Source organism: Muntiacus reevesi, chromosome 8 (genome assembly GCF_963930625.1).
Source record: "Muntiacus reevesi chromosome 8, mMunRee1.1, whole genome shotgun sequence".
Classification (NCBI taxonomy): domain Eukaryota; kingdom Metazoa; phylum Chordata; class Mammalia; order Artiodactyla; family Cervidae; genus Muntiacus; species Muntiacus reevesi.
The window spans coordinates 84,601,251-84,621,385 of NC_089256.1; the positions used below are offsets into that span (position 1 = coordinate 84,601,251).

A 20,135-nucleotide genomic window follows, 5' to 3' on the forward strand; every position below is an offset into this window, starting at 1 on the left:
GCCTCCCCCGTGGCTCAGGGACAAAGACTCCGTCTGCAATGCCGGAGACCCAGGTTCAATCCCTGGCTCAGGAAGATCCCCTGGAGAAGGGAATGCAACCCACTCCAGGGTTCTCCTGGAGAGTCCCGTGGACAGAAGAGCCTGTGGGCTACAGTCCGCGGTACTGCAAAGAGCTGGACGCACCTGAGTGACTGTCACATCACTTCACGTCTAACCACAGTACAGAACAACAAAGACACGTTTAGGAAATATGATACATCTTTCCCTGATAACTCAGCTGACAAAGAATCCGCCTGCAATGCAGGAGACCCCGGTCCCATCCTGGGTTGGGAAGATCTGCTGGAGAAGGGATAGGCTACCCACTCCCATATTCTTGGGCTTCCCTGGTGGCGCAGTTTGAAAAGAATCCACCTGCAATGCAGGAGACCCTGGTTTGATTCCTGGGTTGGGAAGATCCCCTGGAGGAGGGAAAGGCTACCCGCTCCAGTGTTCTGGCCTGGAGAATTCCATGGGGTCGCAAAGAGTCGGACACGACTGAGCAACTTTCACACTTAGGATGCAGAGGACAGCAACAGAATTAATCTGCATTTCAGAGATTCAACACAATTCCGGAAATATTGCGAACTGTTTCAGCGTTACATTGAGAATCAACGCTGTTTAAGAGATAATTCAAGAGAGACTAAAAAGCTAGCCTAAGGAAAGTGAGGGGGAAAAATCACATGTTTTGGGTATATTTTGTCTCTTCTCAATTCACTGTCAGCCATTAAAAGATGTGTCTGTACTTGCTATGGGGGTGGCCCAACACCTTGACAAAAGGGGGAGGGGGTAGAGCTGAGATTCCAGTGGGCTTCAGAAGCCTTCAGGAACTTTGTACAGGGGCTCTTCTCTCTGCCTGGAATGTTCTCTCCTGACTCAGTATAGTTAGTTTCTTCTCATCATTCAAGTATCACCTCCTTAGAAGGGTTACTGTCTAATGTCTGCTCCACCTGAACCTGTCCCTGGATCATTTGCCCATTTAGTCTCCTTCAAAGCACTCAGACTATCTGAATTATTTTGTTCTTTATTGTCTGTCCTCCTACTCTGTGCAGATAACCTCTGTGAAGGCAGGGCTATTGTCTCCGTCTTACTCATCCCCATATTCCCAGTACTTTAGAAACAACTCCTGGTGCATATGAATAGTAAAGTCACTCAGTCATGTCTGACTCTTTGCGACCCCATGGACTATAGCCTACCACGCTCCTCTGTCCATGGGATTTTCCAGGCAAGAGTACTGGAGGGGGCTGCCATTTCCTTCTCCAGAGGATCTTCCCGACCCAGGGATTGAACCTGGGTCTCCGCATTGTAGGCAGATGCCTTACTGTCTGAGCCGCCAGGGAAGCCCCCTGGTGCATAGGAGGGCTCAATAAACATTTGCTGAATGAATGAACTAACTATCTGTAACACAGTTCAAGCTCATATATCCAACTGCTTACTAGATAAATCAACCTGAACAGCCCACAGATGCCTCAACTGCAAAACACCCAGAACTGAAATGACCGTCTGAACACGCCTGCCCTCATCCTGGCACTGCCTCAATGCTCTGTTCCTAAGTTCAGTGGCATTTTCATCTACCTAATTCCTCAGGCCAGAAAAATAAGCATAAAACTTTTCTTCCCCTTCTCTACTGATCCAACAACCCAACGAATCGCCAAGTGCTATCCACTTGCTTATTTAACTCTCTCAGAAGAGATTATTTCTCTTTATCACCACAGCTATTACTTGAGTAGAAGCTATCTATCACTCATACTTCTCAGAACACTTTGTCAGCCTCCTAGCCTCTCTGCCTCCACTCTGGCCCCTTCTAATATCTCTCTTCCCTGCAGGGACAATGCTTTTACAAAAATAAGAATCTGATTTTCCTACTATTTTGACAAAAATTCATCAGTTGCTTCTCCTGCTCTTTTGTTAAAGTCCACAGTCCTTATCAGGGCCAAAAGAAGTCCCCCCTGGTACCCTCATCATCCGTCTCTATACCTGTTCTCCAACTCACACCCTAGGGCCAAATACCCAAATATCTTTGGGCTCCCTAGCCTCCTGGTCTTTACACATGCTGTTTCCTCTGTGTTGATCTCTCTTCTCTCTTCCCAGCTTTTCCTGTCTAATTCCTATTAATCCTTCAGGCTCACAAAGTCTCTAACTGATCTCCACTCCACCAACCCAAAGGTCTGTGTGCCCAAAGCACACTGAACTTCCTGGATTACTCAACTGGTAACTCTGTGCTACAGCTGTTTTTTACCCTTCATCGCGTGTCCCACTAAAAACACTGATCAGGAAGAACAAATGTTATAATGCAAATTTGAAGGTAAGAAACGGCTAAAGTCTAGCACAAGAGAATTCAAAAAACTTTTTCATGAGCGTATAGATGCATGCATAGAAAGTGCTCCAAGATGATGATGCTATTCTCTGCTACTCCCCAGACTGCATTTAAGTCTATTATAAATTAGCAGCAGAGAAACAGAGGACCAAAGGCTCTGAGAAAAACAGGGGTGGGAGGAAAAAGGTGACTGCAAAGTACTTGGCCATGGGAAAGGAAAGCATGACTGAACTGACAACAGAGCCCTAGAGAAAGCCGTCAGTCTGAGCTGTTCCGGATGTGCTTGTCTATCCTCAGTTTGGTGTTTTTTCGCTTTTTGAAAAGTCAGTATAAGCACGTGGAAGTCTCCAACTTTTAAACACAACTACGGGGATCCTTTTTGTAAGTAAAGTGAATCGTCATCAACCAAAATGTATTTTTTCTTTTGGAAAACTGATTTTTTTATGTTGACGTGATGTACTCCACAAAACACAGGCCTAAACATTCTAAGACAAATTTAACACATGAAACAAGTTTTCAGTAACAAATGCTAAAAGCTGTTATGAAAGTGAGATGGCATGCCGATTCAATATGCTTGAGTTAATGAAAAATAAAATATTGTCAGAAAATATTAATAAAATGGCTTGTGTCTTATGATACGAACCATACCACCAAAACTGCCAAAAGGCACGAGAGAACTCATTGCCTAGAAAAAAAATCCGGTTAATTTTGGTGTGATATTTATTATACAACAATCTCTGAAAAAGAAAGTAATGCACTACATAATTACATAGTTCAGAGCTAACCAAATCACAAAACCGTTTAATCAAAAAGAGCTCAATATATATATTTAAAGTTATCTGCTTATTATTCATTGTAGAGCCTGACATGAGCCTAGAAGACATACAAGGAGACCACATATCTCTTTTAAATAAGACCACTCTAGTATTTATTAAAGAGAAAGTAATTGCTATGGACTAAGACAAACATTTTTCAAAGAAAATGCAAATTCACACCAAAATTAACACATAAGGTATAATGATTAAGATTATATCATCTTTCTTTTGTTCAACGATTCCATATTTTTAAAAAATCATTTAATCTTGCCTGAAACCAATTAAAAATCAAAAGTATCTGTATTTATAACAATTCAAAAGCTTCAAAGAGATACTGGTCAAAAAATTTAATGGATACTTCCTAAGAACTAATATAGAATAAGAAATACAGACTTCAGAAAGGATCATGCATATAGGTTTAAAAATATTTAGTCTCTGATAGGAAAAAGAATGTTAAGCATAATAGATGGAATAATAAAAATAAAATTTTAAATACATGTATAAATTAAAAACTTTCATTACTTGGAAATTTCAAATGCTGAAAATAAATTTTGAGTTTCCTGGTAAAAGGTATATACAAAATTATACCATCATTCAGTGATAATCTTCTCCCTGTGTAAGTTATGTCAAAAAACTAGAGAAAACTGTGTTTAAATTTTATAATAAATTAAAACAGTAATCTCCAAAGTGTATTTGTACATCAAGAAAATTCCTCATTCTGTTTCTTTTAACTGAAAGGAAAAACAGATTTTACATTGACTCTGGCACCATCTCTCAATCTATCAGATGGTTATATGTTATATCTTGAATTATAAACTGCCTAATGAAATAAACTTACAGATTAAATGATCTAGTTTTAAACAAAACTGACCCAAAATGGACAACTGGCTTAAAAACATCCCAATAAAGAAATCATGAACTGAAGAAAAAGCTAATAGTACAAAGAAATGGCATAGCTGATGCTTTTCCTACTCTTGTAGGAATCTCTATTTTCCCTCATAATAGGGCTGATAACGAAGACAAATGCCAAGAAATGGGTGAAAAATAAAGAAAAGGTTATCAAGTGTATATTTGAAATATAAATTTTCATCCACTATGCTTAAAAGCATTAGCATATGGCTCACTACTGAATCAAAATACTCATTTTAAAACTTATAACTTCACAAAGAGAAAAAAAAAGCTTTGTGTAAACTAGTAATAAAAAGTTCAAACAGAACAGCCAGCATGCTCAAAAAGCCTGCTCTTTACTTAGCTGTGTTGTTTTCAAACTAGGCAGCTGATTTGTCCATCTGCTATAGTCAATTTCTAATTTTTATTCCTACTTTTATATGACTTAGAAATGTCAAGTTGGGATAGAGGTCTTTTGTTGTTACTGTTGTTTGTCTGTTTTTGTTTTCTTTTAATTAATGTGTTTAGTTTTGCTTTGACATAAGTCTTTCATACTGAGACATAAACATGTCAAATGTATCACACCCTAGGGGAAAAAAGGAGAGTCATATCTCAGCAGTATAACTCATTCAGAGGAAAAGAAAGAGTTTTGATTAAAAAGAAGCTGAATGTTCCTTGGAAAACCTACTGTAACCAGATGAAATTCCTGTACTTAAAAATTACTTCTGCCCTTCAACTGCCCTAGGGCAGTGCTTGGCACTCTTGGTTAGCAAAGAGTTTTCATAGCTTGAACAAGAAAAAAAATCTCACTGGTGTTAGCTTTCTAAGATAGTTGGTACAATATAATGCAATTGAAAATAATATTATATATACCACTTGATTTTAGATGGGAGAGGTAAGTAAATACTACCTAGCAGTATTTACTATATAAAATACCATGAAACTCATTTTATGAAATGGTTTGGTCTAAATCTGATATAGTAAAATCACGATTTACTTTCTATTTAATAGGTAGGTGAGGACAGCCATTTCTCTTGGGAAAATGCTGAAAGAGATTACTATTATTTAAAAAAAAATAAGATGATAGGTTCACCTTTAAGTGATTAGTGTCCTTTACTCAGTGTTGATTTTTTTAAAAAAGCTAAAAGCTTTACACTCTCTTTGAATATTATCATACCCTTCATTAAGGTAGCCAAAAGCTACATGTGGCTATTTAAAATTAATTTTAAATAATTAGAATTAAAAATTCAGTTCCTCAGTGGCACTAGGCACATTTCAAAGTCTTGATAGTCATATGTAGCTAACCATAGGGTGGATTCAGAACATTTAAATCGTCCAGAGCATTCTATTGAATAATGCTACACACAGATTTTAGCCTACACCTATGGTTCATCATCTTCAGTTCAGTTCATTCCCTCAGTCATGTTCAACTCTGGAATCCCATGGACTGCAACACACCAGGCTTCCCTGTCCATCACCAACTCCTGGAGCTTGCTCTACTCATGTCCATCGAGTCGGTGAAGCCATCCAACCATCTCATCCTTTGTCGTCCTCTTCTCCTCCCGCCTTCAGTCTTTACCAGGATCAGGGTCTTTTCCAATGAAGTCAGTCCTTCACATCAAGTGGCCAAAGTATTGGAGTTTCAGTTTCAGAATCAGTCCTTCCAATGAATATTCAGGGTTGACTTCCTTTAGGATTGACTGGTTGGATCTCCTTGCAGTCCAAGGGACCTCAAAAGTCTTCTCCAACACCACAGTTCGAAAGCATCAATTCTTTGATGTTCAGCTTTCTTTATAGTCCAATTCTCACATCCATACATGACCACTGGAAAAACCACAGCTTTGACTAAACAGAATTTTGCTGGGAAAGTAATGTCTCTGCTTTTTAATATGCTGTCTAGGTTGGTCATAACTTACCTTCCAAGGAGCAAGCGTCTTTTAATTTCATGACTGCAGTGATTTTGGAGCCCCAAAAGACAAAGTCTCTCACAGTTTCCATTGTTTCCCCATCTATTTGCCATGAAGTGATGGGACCAGATGCCATGTTCTTAGTTTTCTAAATGCTGAGTTTTAGGCCAACTTTTTCACTCTCCTCTTCCACTTTCATCAAGAGGCTCTTTAGTTCTTCTTCACTTTCTGCCATAGGGGCGGTGTCATCTGAGTATTGGAGGTTATTGATATTTCTTGATTCCAGCTTATGCTTCATCCAGCCCGGCATTTCGCATGATATACTCTGCATTTAAGTTAAATAAGCAGGGTGACAATATACAGCCTTGATGTACTCCTTTTCCTATATGGAACCAGTCTGTTGTTCCATGTCCAGTTCTAAGTTGCTTCTTGACCTGCATACAGGTTTCGCAGGAGGCAGGTAAGGTGGTCTGGTATTCCCATCTCTTTTTTCCACAGTTTGTTGTGATCCACACAGTCAAAGCTTTTGGTGTAGTCGATAAAGCAGAAATAGATGTTTTTCTGGAACTCACTTGCTTTTTCAATGATCCAAGGGATGTTGGCAATTTGATCTCTGGTTCCTCTCTGCCTTTTCTAAAACCAGCTTGAACATCTGGAAGTTCTCGGTTCACGTACTGTTGAAGCCTGGCTTGGAGAATTTTGAGCATTATTTGCTAGCAGGTGAGATGAGTGCAATTGTGCGGTATTTTGAACATTCTTTGGCATTGCCTTTCTTTGGGATTGGAGTGAAAACTGACCTTTTCCAGTCCTGTGGCCACTGCTGAGTTTTCCAAATTTGCTGGACTATTGAGTGCAGCACTTTCACAGCATCTTCTGTTAGGATTTGAAATAGCTCAACTGGAATTCCATCACCTCCAGTAGCTTTGTTCGTAGTGATGCTTCCTAAGGCCCACCTGACTTCACACTCCAGGATGTTTGGCTCTGGGTGAGTGATCACACCATCGTGATTATCTGGGTCATGAAAATCTTTTTTGTATAGTTCTTCTGTGTACTCTTGCCACCTCTTCTTAATATCTTCTGCTTCTGTTAGGTCCATGGTATGGACCTTTCTGTCCTTTATTGTGCCCATCTTTGCATGAAATGTTCCCTTGGTATCTCTGATTTTCTTGAAGAGATCTCTAGTCTCCCATTCTATTGTTTTCCTCTATTTCTTTGCACTGATCACTGAGGAAGGCTTTCTCATCTCTCCGTGTTATTCTTTGGAACTCTGCATTCAAATGGCTATATCTTTTCTTTTCTCCTTTGCTTTTCGCTTCTCTTCTTTTCTCGGCTATTTGTAAGGCCTCCGCAGACAGCCATTTTGCCTTTCTTTTTCTTGGGGATGGTCTTGATCACTGCCTCCTGTACAATGTCACGAATCTCTGTCCATAGTTCTTTAGGCACTCTATCAGATCTAATCCCTTGAATCTATTTGTCACTTGCATTGTACAATTGTAAGGGATTTGATTAATAATAAGGGAGCTGATTTAATCATCTTAGACAAAAGTTAATTTATGCCACTAGAAACTGAACTCGGTAGCAACTATTTTAGTTTTTCATTCAAATATTGGTCTTGGTCTTCTTTGTATTCAGAATTGTTTTCTTACTTAACTTTCCTTATGAAATCATCACATTTATGCAGCCATAGTAGTTCAGCTATGTGGGCTTTTTGGTTTCTCAAAACTTGATTTCAAGCCACCTGGGCAAGACAAATATGAAGCAAGCTAAAATACAAATTGTTCTAAATTATGAATCAGATAAACTACAGTTTCAAATAAATTTATCCTTCTATTGGTTATATATTTCTTATTCCAGCTCATTAAACATTCAGATTTTTGAAGCACAGGTTCTCAGGAAAAAAACATTTCTTCTTCTAATGGATAGCCAGCAGAGTTACAGCTTAGGCATCCTCACTAAGAACTTTACAGCTGAATTATAAACAGATCTCCTTTTTGTGCTAACAAGGGAATAAAACAGTCACCTCCCACTTTTTGCACAAAGGCTACAAGCAGCTCATTTATGCATGCAAATATCAGCACAAAGCACTATGTCCAGCCCTGCTCCTTCCTTGCTACGGTTATAAGGATATATAAAATTCTTCAGTGCTCATGGGAAAGATAAAACTTCAGAATGCCATATTTGATTTTTCTGCTCTCTTTGACAGTTCTTTCCTTTGGGCTTAATTTTAGATTTTTATGGAAATTTATAGTCCTAAAACTAAAAAATAAACATAATGACCACACTAACAAATTTAAAAATAATTGGAATGAAACTAATATATATATTGGAATAACATGTATGTAAAAAAGAATATGAAGATTACTTTCATTTAAATGGCAAATGTAATTTTATCTATCAAACTTCTTAGGAGTATTTGAAACATTTTGCTCTATTTAACAACAAGATTGTTACAAATAGAAAATATAAAATCCTGGAAGTTTCTCAATTGACCACTTCAAAATGTTTATTGAGAGTAGCATGCGAACATATCCACTACCATGTGTGAAACAGACAGCCAGTGGGGATTTGCTTATGACTCAGGGAACTCAATCTGGGGCTCTGACAACCTAGAGGGGGTGGGATGGGGTGGGGAGAGGGAGACAGCGCCACGAGGGGGATGACATAGGTACACCTATGGCTGATTCATGTTGATGGATGGCAGAAACCAACACAATATTATAAGGCAATTATCCTTCAATTAAAAAGAAATACGTTAAAAAATGTTTACTGAGGTCCAAAGCTCTACATTTGAACTGTAGAGATTTATTTTTTAGAAACTCCTGTGGATTTGTTGTTCTAGAACTGCCATTCTTGAGGCTGAAAAAGTAGCACAAATAAGCAGAAAAGAAAACAGCTAAGGTATATAAATATCCTGAGGTTTTTGTTGTTTGTTTGTAACCTTTTAATTGTGCTCTCAGACAAGACTTCTGAATATTTACTGTAGTTCTACAAGTCTTTTGAATAACTTTTAAAATTAACTTTTAAAAGTTAATCTAAGTTTTGAAGGCCCAAGGTAGCCAAGGAGTAGATTGGGTTTTCCTGGTCCAGTAGATAAAAAGCATTATACTACAGTTTTGGATGCTATTTTAAAGCAAGAAGAAAAAGTGTTGCATGCAAGGATATTTCCATGACTGTCCTAATTTAAGACATGGGAGTAAATGATAAGGTGAGAAAAACCTTATCATGGTTTTTCTTCCTTCCATGGTTCACATGGAAAACAATGTCTTAAGTTTGGCTTATAACATATAACCCTATGGTGCTAACAGTTTTGGTATCACAGTGCAATTCTATACAGTTAACACTTCATTGTCAAAGAATTCTGCTTTTCAACAGGTCCTTCCCTGTGTATAAGGGTTATTTCTATAACATTAATCCTATCCTATTATCAGAGATAAGCTCTTCTGTAATACTTTTCTTCACTATCTTTAAAATAAAGAACTTACAGTCAAGGAATTTTCTTCATCCTCACGTCCCATACGGTTACGAGCTCTTCCTCTCCTATCAGAGATGCTGAGCATGTCTCTTCCAAAAGGTTCAGAAAAACTTCTCATCATCTGTTGCATACTATCTCGGTGTGCGATGAAAGAATCACTATTGAAAATACATGCAATCATGTAAGTGTAAATGTTGGAATTTAACACGCAGGCAGCTTAATACTGCAAAGAATGATCTGGCGCTAATATGCTTGTTAAAGAGACAAAAGGAGTTAAAAAAACATTTTTGAAAATGCAAAGCACTTTGATACTTTATAAAGGTCGTAATTGCTGGATATTGGATGTTATTACATCTTAAAATGAGAGTTTTCTCACTTTTAAAAGTCTTATAGTGCATGTGTAAATATGGAAAATTGAAATGGGGGAAAACTTCTACAATTAAATCCAATGTAAATGTTCAGTTCAGACTGTATAAATGAGGTTTTTTTCCATAACAGTAATAAAGCTTATTTTTTGGCAACTCTCACTCAAATGTAAAATAAAGTACACCAATATATTTCTGTGTGGAGAAGGAAATGGCAATCCACTCCAGTATTCTTGCTGGAAAATCCCATGGACAGAGGAGCCTGGTGGGCTCCGTCCATGGTGTTGCAGAGTCGGACACAACTGAGTACTAATTTATCTTTATGAAAACCCTAAAGCTTGTCAGATTTTGGTATTCATGGTAAGATGTTACTAAGTTTTGTTTCAATAAATACATTTCCTAACTGTTTTTAGTAAAGTATCAGTTTTAATTATATGCTAAGACAGAACTTTGCTCCAAAAATATGTAGTTCTCAAGTCTTATGGCCCTAATTCAACTTGAGCGTAATTTTTGAAAATTGAATGTAGAAATCTGTATTGTAGAATGTTTCAAATGATTATATCAATTTTACTATAAATGGTGTAAAGGTGAGTGTTTTTAACTCGTCTAAAGGATTTCCAGCAATTATAATCTATTCTCAACAAATAAATCTAATAGGAGGGCTGTTTATGAGAGTGTTTCCTGACCGTTTTGTTTCTTCACATCTGTTTATTCCTGTGCAGTATCAATTGTTCTAAAGGAAACTGGTTAAGAAGAAAAAGAAATATATTTACAAATGATAACTAGCAGCTTCTCTGCATACCTGACCAACACAATAACTTTTAACCACCTCTGCAGTAGGACCAGTGCTAGTCTGGATGATAGATCCATGTACTAAAAAACTGTAACAAGTCAGTAATCTTACTTCTTCATTTGCTCTCTTGCTGTCCTCCCTCTTGTCCTTTATATACTCATCCACTTGGGGACATTCCCCTACTTTTCAGCCTCCCTCCTGCTGACAAATTTTACACAAAGTCATCAAAGGAAAGGGCTCCCCAGTGTGTGCAGGTTGAGCATGCTCTTAGTGTAGCAGAAGACAATTTTTCAACAGGAGTCCAAAAATTAAGCTACTCTCAACCAAATTAGTAACATTCAGTATTTAACTACAGAAATACGCTTGCCCTAAATTCACTTAGGAAATATAATAAAATGAAGACACTAGAGCATTTAGGTTTATTTAGAGATTATTCATATTTCATTCTTTCTAGCTAAAAGCAGACTCTAATATATTTAGGAATGATCAAGGAAAAATATTACACATACAATGCAGAAAAATGCCATAAATAAGATTATCTTCCCATGAATTCTTGTAGGATAAAGTTTTGGATCTGGCTTACTGATAGGAGTGATGGGCAAGGGAAATGTAACAGATTACTGTTCTTAGATTTGCCACCTGTTAAAAAGTTTGAAAATCACTATTTCAGCAGAATTAGAGGCAACTAGCACTATGAGGAAGTTGTGACAATTTAAAAATTTAATAGATCAATGGCACCCAGTGAGACTAGTGGGCAGAAAGAGAGTTGCTTTATGCTTTCCCAAATAAAGACCTGAAGTTCAAAAGTTACTTTACAATTAAGGAATCAGAAATTGGTGTATGTTATCTTCCCAGTTGTTACTTAAAGGTACAGACTTTCAAGTAGTTCTGAGACCAATAAGTGAGTTGTCTAAGAAATAATTCCTAGTTTTTATCTCAAAACCAGATTATTTCAAAGTGTTTCATATCCAGATGATACTCAATGCCAGGTGATAGCAAGAAACTGGAATTATTGTTAATCTTATTAGATGTAAATATGGCATTGTGGTGATGAAAGTATTTTTCAGAGATGTATTTGAAAATACATATGAGTGAAATACAAGAACTCTGGAATTTGTTTTAAAACACTTTAAAGACAGCAGCAGCAATAGAGATGGGTAAAGCAGGTGTATATATTGAAATTTTGATTAAGGGGTACACCCAGTACTATACCCTTACACTTTTGTAATATACATTCAAACTGTGTCATGATAAAAATCTTTAAAGAATAAGAAAGAAATAGAACTATGTAGAATTAAACAATTTTATACTACTTGATGTTTCAAAATGAATGATTCAAAAGAGTCTCCTTCTGCTGAGATCTCTATACTCACTGGACATTCAGAGTTTAGGATATGGGTACAAGGATGGGGATATTAAACTATTCATTCTTATTAAAATGCAGGTACTTAAAAAAACACTCAGCGTTCCCTTCAGATACGTGGATGAGATTCAAATTCAACAAGGAAAGATATTTCAGGGAATACTAGTTTTGGTCAGTAAATAGATGAGAATTAAACAGCTATTACTTTTTTATAGAAACATAACATTTAATAAGATTTATTTTTCTAATTGGGCTAAAAATTCAGTACTAAATGTGCTCATTAAAAATGGTGTCCAGGTTTCTCTTTATTCAAATAGGAGTAGGTATATTTGTACATAGAACAAATGTCAAAAACATTTTTTTCTCTTTGTTGACACACAAAAAAAGGTTGCTTAAAAAAATGGGTTCACAGTCTGGCTTTTGCACCTGTCTGGACCATTTGGGAAGAAATCTAGCTGGATCCTGAAGTGAGTTCAACTTATGTCCACCCAAAACAGCAGGTGCTTAGAAATAAGACTTTTAAGATTTCTCCTGCTCAAGCTTGAATTTTTTTTAACAAAGGGTAAATCTCTAATGGAAGCAAGGAGTGGTTTTAAAACTTTGAAAATTAACTTTGTATACTTTTCTTTCTCAGGTAAGAAGAGTTTTTACTTCTTTCTACTTATTCATATTGTTCTCTTGAAAATTAATGTTTCATTCTTCTAGGAAAATATACTGGAAATATGATGACACTTTGCAAAGCTATTAATAGGAACAGGTCATATCATGTATATAAACTAAATTAATAATTTGAAATATGATTAAATATTTATATGAAAAGTATTCTCTGCATACCTGTTAAGCTAGTGAAGTGTGAAAGTTGCTCAGTCGTGTCTGATTCTTCGCAATCCCATGGACTATACAGACCATGGAATTCTCCAGGCCAGAATACTGGAGTGGGTAGCCATTCCCTTCTCCAGGGGATCTTCCCAACCCAGGAATCAAACCTAGGTCTCCCGCATTGCAGGCAGACTCTTTATAAGCTGAGCCACCAGGGAAGCCCTTGCATATTTACAGGATGCAATATTTTGCAGACACTAAATTCAAGCTTGAAAGAATATCTAAAGACTAGGAAAATGCTTATGGTATATATTAAGGAAAATAATTTATTTATAACCATAAAATTTGGTTCTAATTTTGAAGAAAAAAAATCCATATATGGAAAATAGAAACAAAATAATGATAGTAACCAAAATCTAAAAGACACTTAAAGGACGCTTGCTCCTTGGAAGAAAAGTCATGACCAACCTAGACAGCATATTAAAAAGCAGAGACATTACTTTGCCAACAAAGGTATGTTTAGTCAAGGGTATGGTTTTTCCAATAGCCATGTATGGAGGTGAGAACTGGACTATAAAGAAAGCTGAGCACTGAAGAATTGATGCTTTTGAACTGTGGTGTTGGAGAAGACATTTGAGAGTCCCTTGAACTGCAAGGAGATCAAACTAGTCCATCTTAAAGGAAATCAGTCCTGAATATTCATTGGAAGGACTCATGCTGAAGCTGAAACTCCAATACTTTGGCCACCTGTTGCAAAGAACTGACTCATTTGAAAAGACCCTGATGCTCGGAAAGATTGAAGGTGGGAGGAGAAGGGGACGACAGAGGATGAGATGGTTGGATGGCATCACTGACTCAATGGACATGAGTTTGAGTCAACTCTGGGAGTTGGTGATGGACAGGAAGGCCTGGTGTGCTGCAGTCCATGGGGTCTTAAAGAGTCAGACATGTCTGAGCGACTGAACTGACTGACTGAACCAAAATCTTGGGGTGCGTAAGTCCCTTAATGAAATTTTCAGTATTCAGATTTTCCATGAGAATGCATTTTCATTTAAGTAAGGAAAAATTTACTTATACTACTATGATGACTATATGGCCTCTTTCAGGATTGCTGACACAAACCACAATCAAACAGAATGAAATTTGGCACCAAACATGTCCACAGAGAAAACCACAGTAGAGAGCTAGAAAATAAATTGCAATCCATATTCCCTTGCAAAACCCATAAATAAATATGTGTATCTACATTTAAAAAAAGGTAAAGATAAGATGATTAAAAAAAAAAAAAACAAACCCAACTCTGCATGCCAGGAAGTGCTAGCTTTTAACCTTTGTGTTTTTAACCAAATTACAAGTATTATTTATTTGAAAAGGTGTCTGCGAATATATACTGTGAGGCAATTTTCACTGAAATAACTTCAGCTCTGAAACATATAAGGAAACCCCTCAAAGTCCCAAGCATACAATAAAACACCAAACTTTATCACTTTTAAAATTTCTCTTCAATTTTCTCATGAATTTAACGTGCTGTTATAGAAAGGTAAACATTAAAAACAAATATACTTGGATTCAAAACTAGATTTTGTTTTTTACTCAAATCTCTAAAATGTTTGACAATTTGATACCATATTTTACTAGCCTCAATTTACTTAATAATTCTAATTTTATATTCAAGAAGTATATACTTTTTGTCCTCCTACTTTTGATTAATTAAGTAAATTTGGAGAGTGTGCTTATGATTGATATCCTTGATTCCGAATTAGTGAATTATTTAGAAAACGGTAGCGTTTAAACTGGGTTTCCCAGCGGTTCAGTGGTAAAAGAGTCCGACACAATGGAGGAAATGCGGATTGGATTCCTGGGTCAGCAGGGTCCTCTGGAGAAGAAAATGACAACCCACTCCAGAATTCTTGCCTGAATATCCCGTGGACAGTGTTTAAATTAGAAAGTGCCAACATCAACAATGGCACCTATTGAATGCAAATACAGATCATCCTCCACTCATGATGGGGTTGTGTGTGTATGAAGTCAGTCAGTCGTGTCGGACTGTTTGTGACCCCGTGGACTGCAGTCCGCCAGGCTCCTCTGGTTCATGGGATTCTCCAGGCAAGACTACTAGGGTGGGTTGCCATTTCCTCCTCCGGGGGATATTTCCAACCCAGGGATCCAACCCTCCTCTCTTATGTCTCCTGCGTTGGCAGGTAGTTTCTCACCACTAGCGCCACCTGGGAAGCTGTAATGGGGTTAGTTAGTTAGTTAGTTAAGTTGCTCAGTCGTGTCCGACTCTTTGTGACCCCGTCCACAGGGCCACCCCACCAGGCTCCTCCGTCCCTGGGATTCTCCAGGCGAGAATACTGGAGTGGGTTGCCATTTCCTTCTCCAGGGGACCTTCCCAACCCAGGGATCGAACCCAGGTCTCCCACATTGCAGGTAGACGCTTTAACCTCTGAGCCACCTGGGAAGCCTACATCCTCATAAATCTATCGGAAGTTGAAAATAAGGCTGTCGAAATGCATTTAATACACCTGAGCTATGAAACATCATAGCTTAGTCTAGTGTACCTTAAACCTTAAATGTGCTCAGAACACTTACACTCGCCTGCAGTTGGGCAAAACTATCCAACACAAAGCCTATTTTGTAATGAAGTATTGAATTCCTCATGTAATTTATTGAATAGTGTACTAAAAGTGAAAAACCAAATGCCTGTAAGTGTATGGGCTGTCCACTGTCATGATCTCGTGGCTGACGCACCTGAGGCTTGCTACCCCTGCTCCTTCGCACCTTTTGAAAGTATTGTATCACAAGTCGCGAGCCAGGGAAAAGATTAACACTCAAAACTGAAAGTATGGTTTGTATTTAATGTGTATTGTTTTCACACCGTCAAGTTGAAAAATGTTAAGTGGAACCACTGTAAATTGTGGACCAAACGTAATCACTTTCAGCGATCCAACAATCAACTATACCATATTAACTATAAGACAGAGAGTAAAAGACACTAGATTGTCATTAAATAGTATCTCTTGAACATTTTCTACATGTCAGACATTAAAATAGCCACCAGGCAACCCAATGACCAGATACATAATGTGAGCAATAGGGATAATAATTATATAAAAGATACAGGGCATGGAACCCCCTCTGTGTTCCTTAAGGTCAGTGGATGATTTAATAATGACTCTGTCACTTTTATCAATTCCTTATGCTTGACATATTAAGTAATGGATACTCATTTTGTTTGGGGTTTGGGTAAAAGGGGTGAGTCAAATGAAATAAATATTTGAAATTTACTTGAAAATTTACTTGAAAATAAATAAAATTTACTTTTTTACTTGAAATAAATATAAACTCACATTCTCTTTCTTATCTCCCCTAATTATTTTTACTCTCTATATTACCAGTTGTGGAGCAAAGAAATAAGTCAGTTTTATAAAGTTAATTTTACCCCAAATCTCTATGATATGGCTGCCTGGATTTGAAGACGGCTACAGAGAATGACGACTGAAAAACCTACAGCCATGTAACTGACGGTCCTGTCCATCCTAAGTGCAGGGGAAGAGTGTTCTTTGCTGTATGCCTACTATTTGTGTTCTGTTACTATTTCTGACCCTGCCTCTTGGGTTCACTGCCTTTGCTCAGAAAGAGGCATCCAAGAGTTTAAATTACACTTTTGCTAGATGTTTTAAAGGAAGTACTAATCATACATTAGTTTAGTTAGGGCCATTGCTCTTTTGATATCATCAAGACAATACAACTCAAAAGCTGTCATAATCTTCTTAACTGCTGCCCATTGTAGTGAGGTCACAATTACATAAGAACCACTTCAACAGCTCAACTAAACTATGGATATATTTAGTCCCTACTCTCACAGGCTTTTAAAAGAGCAAATGATAATACAAACTTTGAAATTTGTTAAAATGACATTGTTCATAAATGTCACAACTGCTCCTAAACACATTAACTAAAACAACGTGATAAATTTACCTGAGCCCACACACTCCTTGGCTTCCCTGGTGGCTTAGATGGTAAAGAACACGCCTGCAATGCAGGAGACCTGGGTTTGATCCCTGGGTGGGGAAGATCCCTGGAGAAGGGAATGGCTACCCACTCCAGAATTCTTGCCTAGAGAATTCCATGGACAGAGGAGCCTGGCGGGCTATAGTCTGTGAGGCTGCAAAGAGTTGGACACAACTGAGTGACTTACATTATACACCCCTTAATTATAATGAATAACCTTTAGAATAAAATATAAATAATTCTGGTTTTTAAATATTAATAATTTCATCTTTTCTACTGTTAATTTTCTCTCAGTTGTTACCTTTATGTTATTTGGTTTTAATATAGTACTATTACATTTAAGTCAAAATAATATTTTCTTTTAAAAACAAATCGATGTAGTAAACTAGTAACATTTCAACCTTTTAAAAAGATGGTGTCCAAGTTGCACAGAGAATTTAAGTGATCAAAATAAATTAGGACAGCAAGTCAAAACTCAAACTGGCAAAACATTTGGGTAAAAAAATAACATAAACCTTCCTGTTTTAGGGATCCAACTAGATTGTGTTACACGTTTATATAACCATCAAAGAAAGAACTATAGAAAATACAAAACCCAGGACACCCTAGAAAACTAGATCATAATTAAATAACTATTTTCTGGATGGCTTCCTCTTTAGACATCACAGGATCTCACTTGAAACCGTTCACGGGGCTTGACACTTGTTTACCTGAGGTGTTAAATGCACCCTCTGTTTTTCTGTCCTACTTGCACTTTTAATAGGAAGAGGAGTCCCTTTCCAAACACGGCTACCTTTGTAACATAGCAAGAAAGGAAACAAACTGCACCTGGCAACTTCCAACGGCTTCCAGGGAGAGACAGCAAAACTCTGCAATGCTCTTAGAAACACATATTTTGGAAAATACTCTTTTAGAAAACGCTTCCCTTGTCGAAGACTTTCCATCTTATTAAACATTCCCTGCCTCTCTTTTGGAGTAGAAGCAGGTGTCGAAAGGGCCCTGAGAGTATAATTCTCTCCAGAAGTTCCACCGAGAGGCAGTTACCGTCCCCTGCAAAGCCTCTGCAGCGGCGAAGGCGGGACTCCGAGCGCCAGCGGCAGAGGTTAGGGGGCGCCAGGTACCCGAAACCGGGCCGAGTTGAGAGCAGCTCGCACGGGGGTCGGTTGGGCGGGGAAGCCTGCCTAGACCTCTCCTCACCTCACGCCCCCAAATTTCTCTTCCTTTCCAAATCCTGCTCTCCTTTCCCTCACGCGCCCCTATATCTTCTTCTCCCTTCCCTTTCACGACCCCCGAGTCTGCCTCAAACTGTCTCCTGGAGTCACCCGAATTCTCTCTCTCCTTCTCTGGCGTTTTAACTGACTTTCCCCTTAAAATAGCTCCTCTCAAGATCTCCGAGTTCCTGCGCGACCGCGGCCTCCCGCCCCCGACACTCACGAGAAGAAGGGATCATCCTCAAAGCTGCTGCTCAGCATCCCGAACATCCTGGCTCTGTCCCGGGCAGCGGCGTTCGCGGACAGACTGGCAAACGATGTAACTCGCCGCGGCCGCGACCCGAGCCAGCCTGCCCAGCACTATCAACGCTGCTCTCCCAGCCGCAAAGGCCGTGGCCGTCGCGAAAGGCGGTGCTTGACGCGGAGCTGCTTTCCTATTGGGCGCAGATCCCATAACGTCACCAAGACGAGGCGGGGAAACAGTGTGCCGCTGCCATGGCAACCACGGGCAACACGGTGCAGGCTAGAGGCTTGTCCAAGAGCCAGCCGGGCAACCCAACATGAAGCCTCCCGTCGGACAAGATAGCTCGTTCTCTGGGCTCCAGGAACACAGAAATTAGTCTACCCTCTGTGTGACCTTGGGTAAATCGCCCTCGGCCTCGAAAATGCTCTTTTCGGGAAGATGGAGATGGGTCAAGATTTGGGCTCCACTGCATCCGAAGACCCCTTTACCGGCCTCATTTTGTGATCCACAGCAGAGTCCTGTCGGAAACACACTGTGGTGGTTGACCTAACGCTGTGAACAATAAGGAGAGATGTGCAAAAAGTTTTTGAGTACATTTAGTAAATAGTGTGACTCAGTACTTTAGGGAAATGGGATGAGGCCTGTTAGATTTCAACAAATTTCTCTTTTGTGAGCCTAACCTGAAAGCAGTGTTTCCCAAGTAGGAAATGCTTAAGCTTTACATATACATGGTATTTAAAAATAAGACGAGAATGTTGCTCTCTTCCATCCTCTTTCCAGTCTGTTTCAAGGAGCAAGCCTCACTTTGGTGCTGGTGTGTCTTCAACACTTCTCCAGCATTCCTTAACCTAAAGGTAGGACTGCAGCAAGCAGCCATAGCCAACTAAAATTCCATTAGGGTGTATTTTTGTTTTAATTATATTTATATATGAGCCTTCTGTTTATGGAAAGGAAAGCGGTCTTAAAGCAGTAACTTAAGTGAAAGTTTAAAAGTTTCAACATGTAAGTGAAACCATATGCTAATTTAAGGAAATAGCGCAGGTGAGATGTGGATATGTTGGGGGGTGGGTGAGAGGGAGGTGGTATCATGACAGTGGTTCTCACATTGCTGAGCCTGGAAAACACGGTCCTGAGGCGTTGCAGGAGCCTATAAAAATGTGGAGGAGAAGAGAGAGAGAATATTAGAGAACGAGAAGAATGATTAGGGGTCTAAGAAGAGAGAAAATGCATGTTGCATGTCCATCCTTAACTAAGGATCCTTAACTAAGTGGGCTACCCAGCCTCTGCAGAGGGCTGTCACATGGAGATAGAGTGTTACCCATAGCCGCACAGGGCCTCCTGGGATTGGGCCAGCAGAGTGGCACTCTGCCAGCATGAAGAAGTGTGCAGGGCCTGATTTGGAGGTGGCAGGAATACTCAGGGTTATTTTGGGAGCAGGAAATTTAATCCTTTGGACCTTTTACCTCCCCACCTTTAGCCAAGTTCTTTGATTCCCAACCCCTATCTCCATCCTGAGACTGATGACGTGAGGTTGGGCAACCTTTACAGCCCAGGTTAAGACCTCATAGCCCTTCCGAGGAAGAGGATATTTTTTTTCTCCAGCCTCAGAATAAAGTTCAGAGAGCATATACATATTAGGGATATTCTTAATTAGTTTTAAGGCAAAAAAATTGTTTTAGAAGAACTGAAATTATTTTCTGTTTAAAATAATACAACCCAAGATGTTAAGAAGGCTAAAAAAAAAAACTTAAATGAAAGGGGGTAAGTTATTGGTGATAAATGATAGTATTAAAACAGTTTTGAATTAAGGTCAAATAAAGCAGTTTGTGGGAAGTTTTCCCCTTTTGTTCCCATGGGGAAATTTTTCTTAGCATTGCACTGTTGAAACATT

The 20,135-nt window shown here is 38.6% G+C and overlaps 1 protein-coding gene across 5 annotated transcripts in view; it reads right to left on the reverse strand.

The window, feature by feature from the left end:
* Positions 1 to 18,387, reverse strand: part of MLF1 (myeloid leukemia factor 1) — a 28,245-nt gene extending 9,858 nt beyond the window's left edge. For 3 of the 5 annotated variants that reach the window (XR_010664195.1, XM_065942727.1, XM_065942726.1), the window contains exons 1-3: positions 18,224 to 18,387; positions 9,446 to 9,593; positions 2,997 to 3,038 (exon numbers count right to left, since the gene is read on the reverse strand). Coding sequence is in view for 4 of the 5 variants with exons in the window: in XM_065942727.1 (XP_065798799.1) it covers positions 2,997 to 3,038; positions 9,446 to 9,593; positions 18,224 to 18,270 (237 nt within the window). In the remaining variant the exon portion in view is untranslated. The remainder of the gene's footprint in view (positions 1 to 2,996; positions 3,039 to 9,445; positions 9,594 to 18,223) is intronic. The other 2 variants (XM_065942729.1, XM_065942728.1) reach the window with 1 other exon arrangement.
* Positions 18,388 to 20,135: the final 1,748 nt, after the last annotated feature.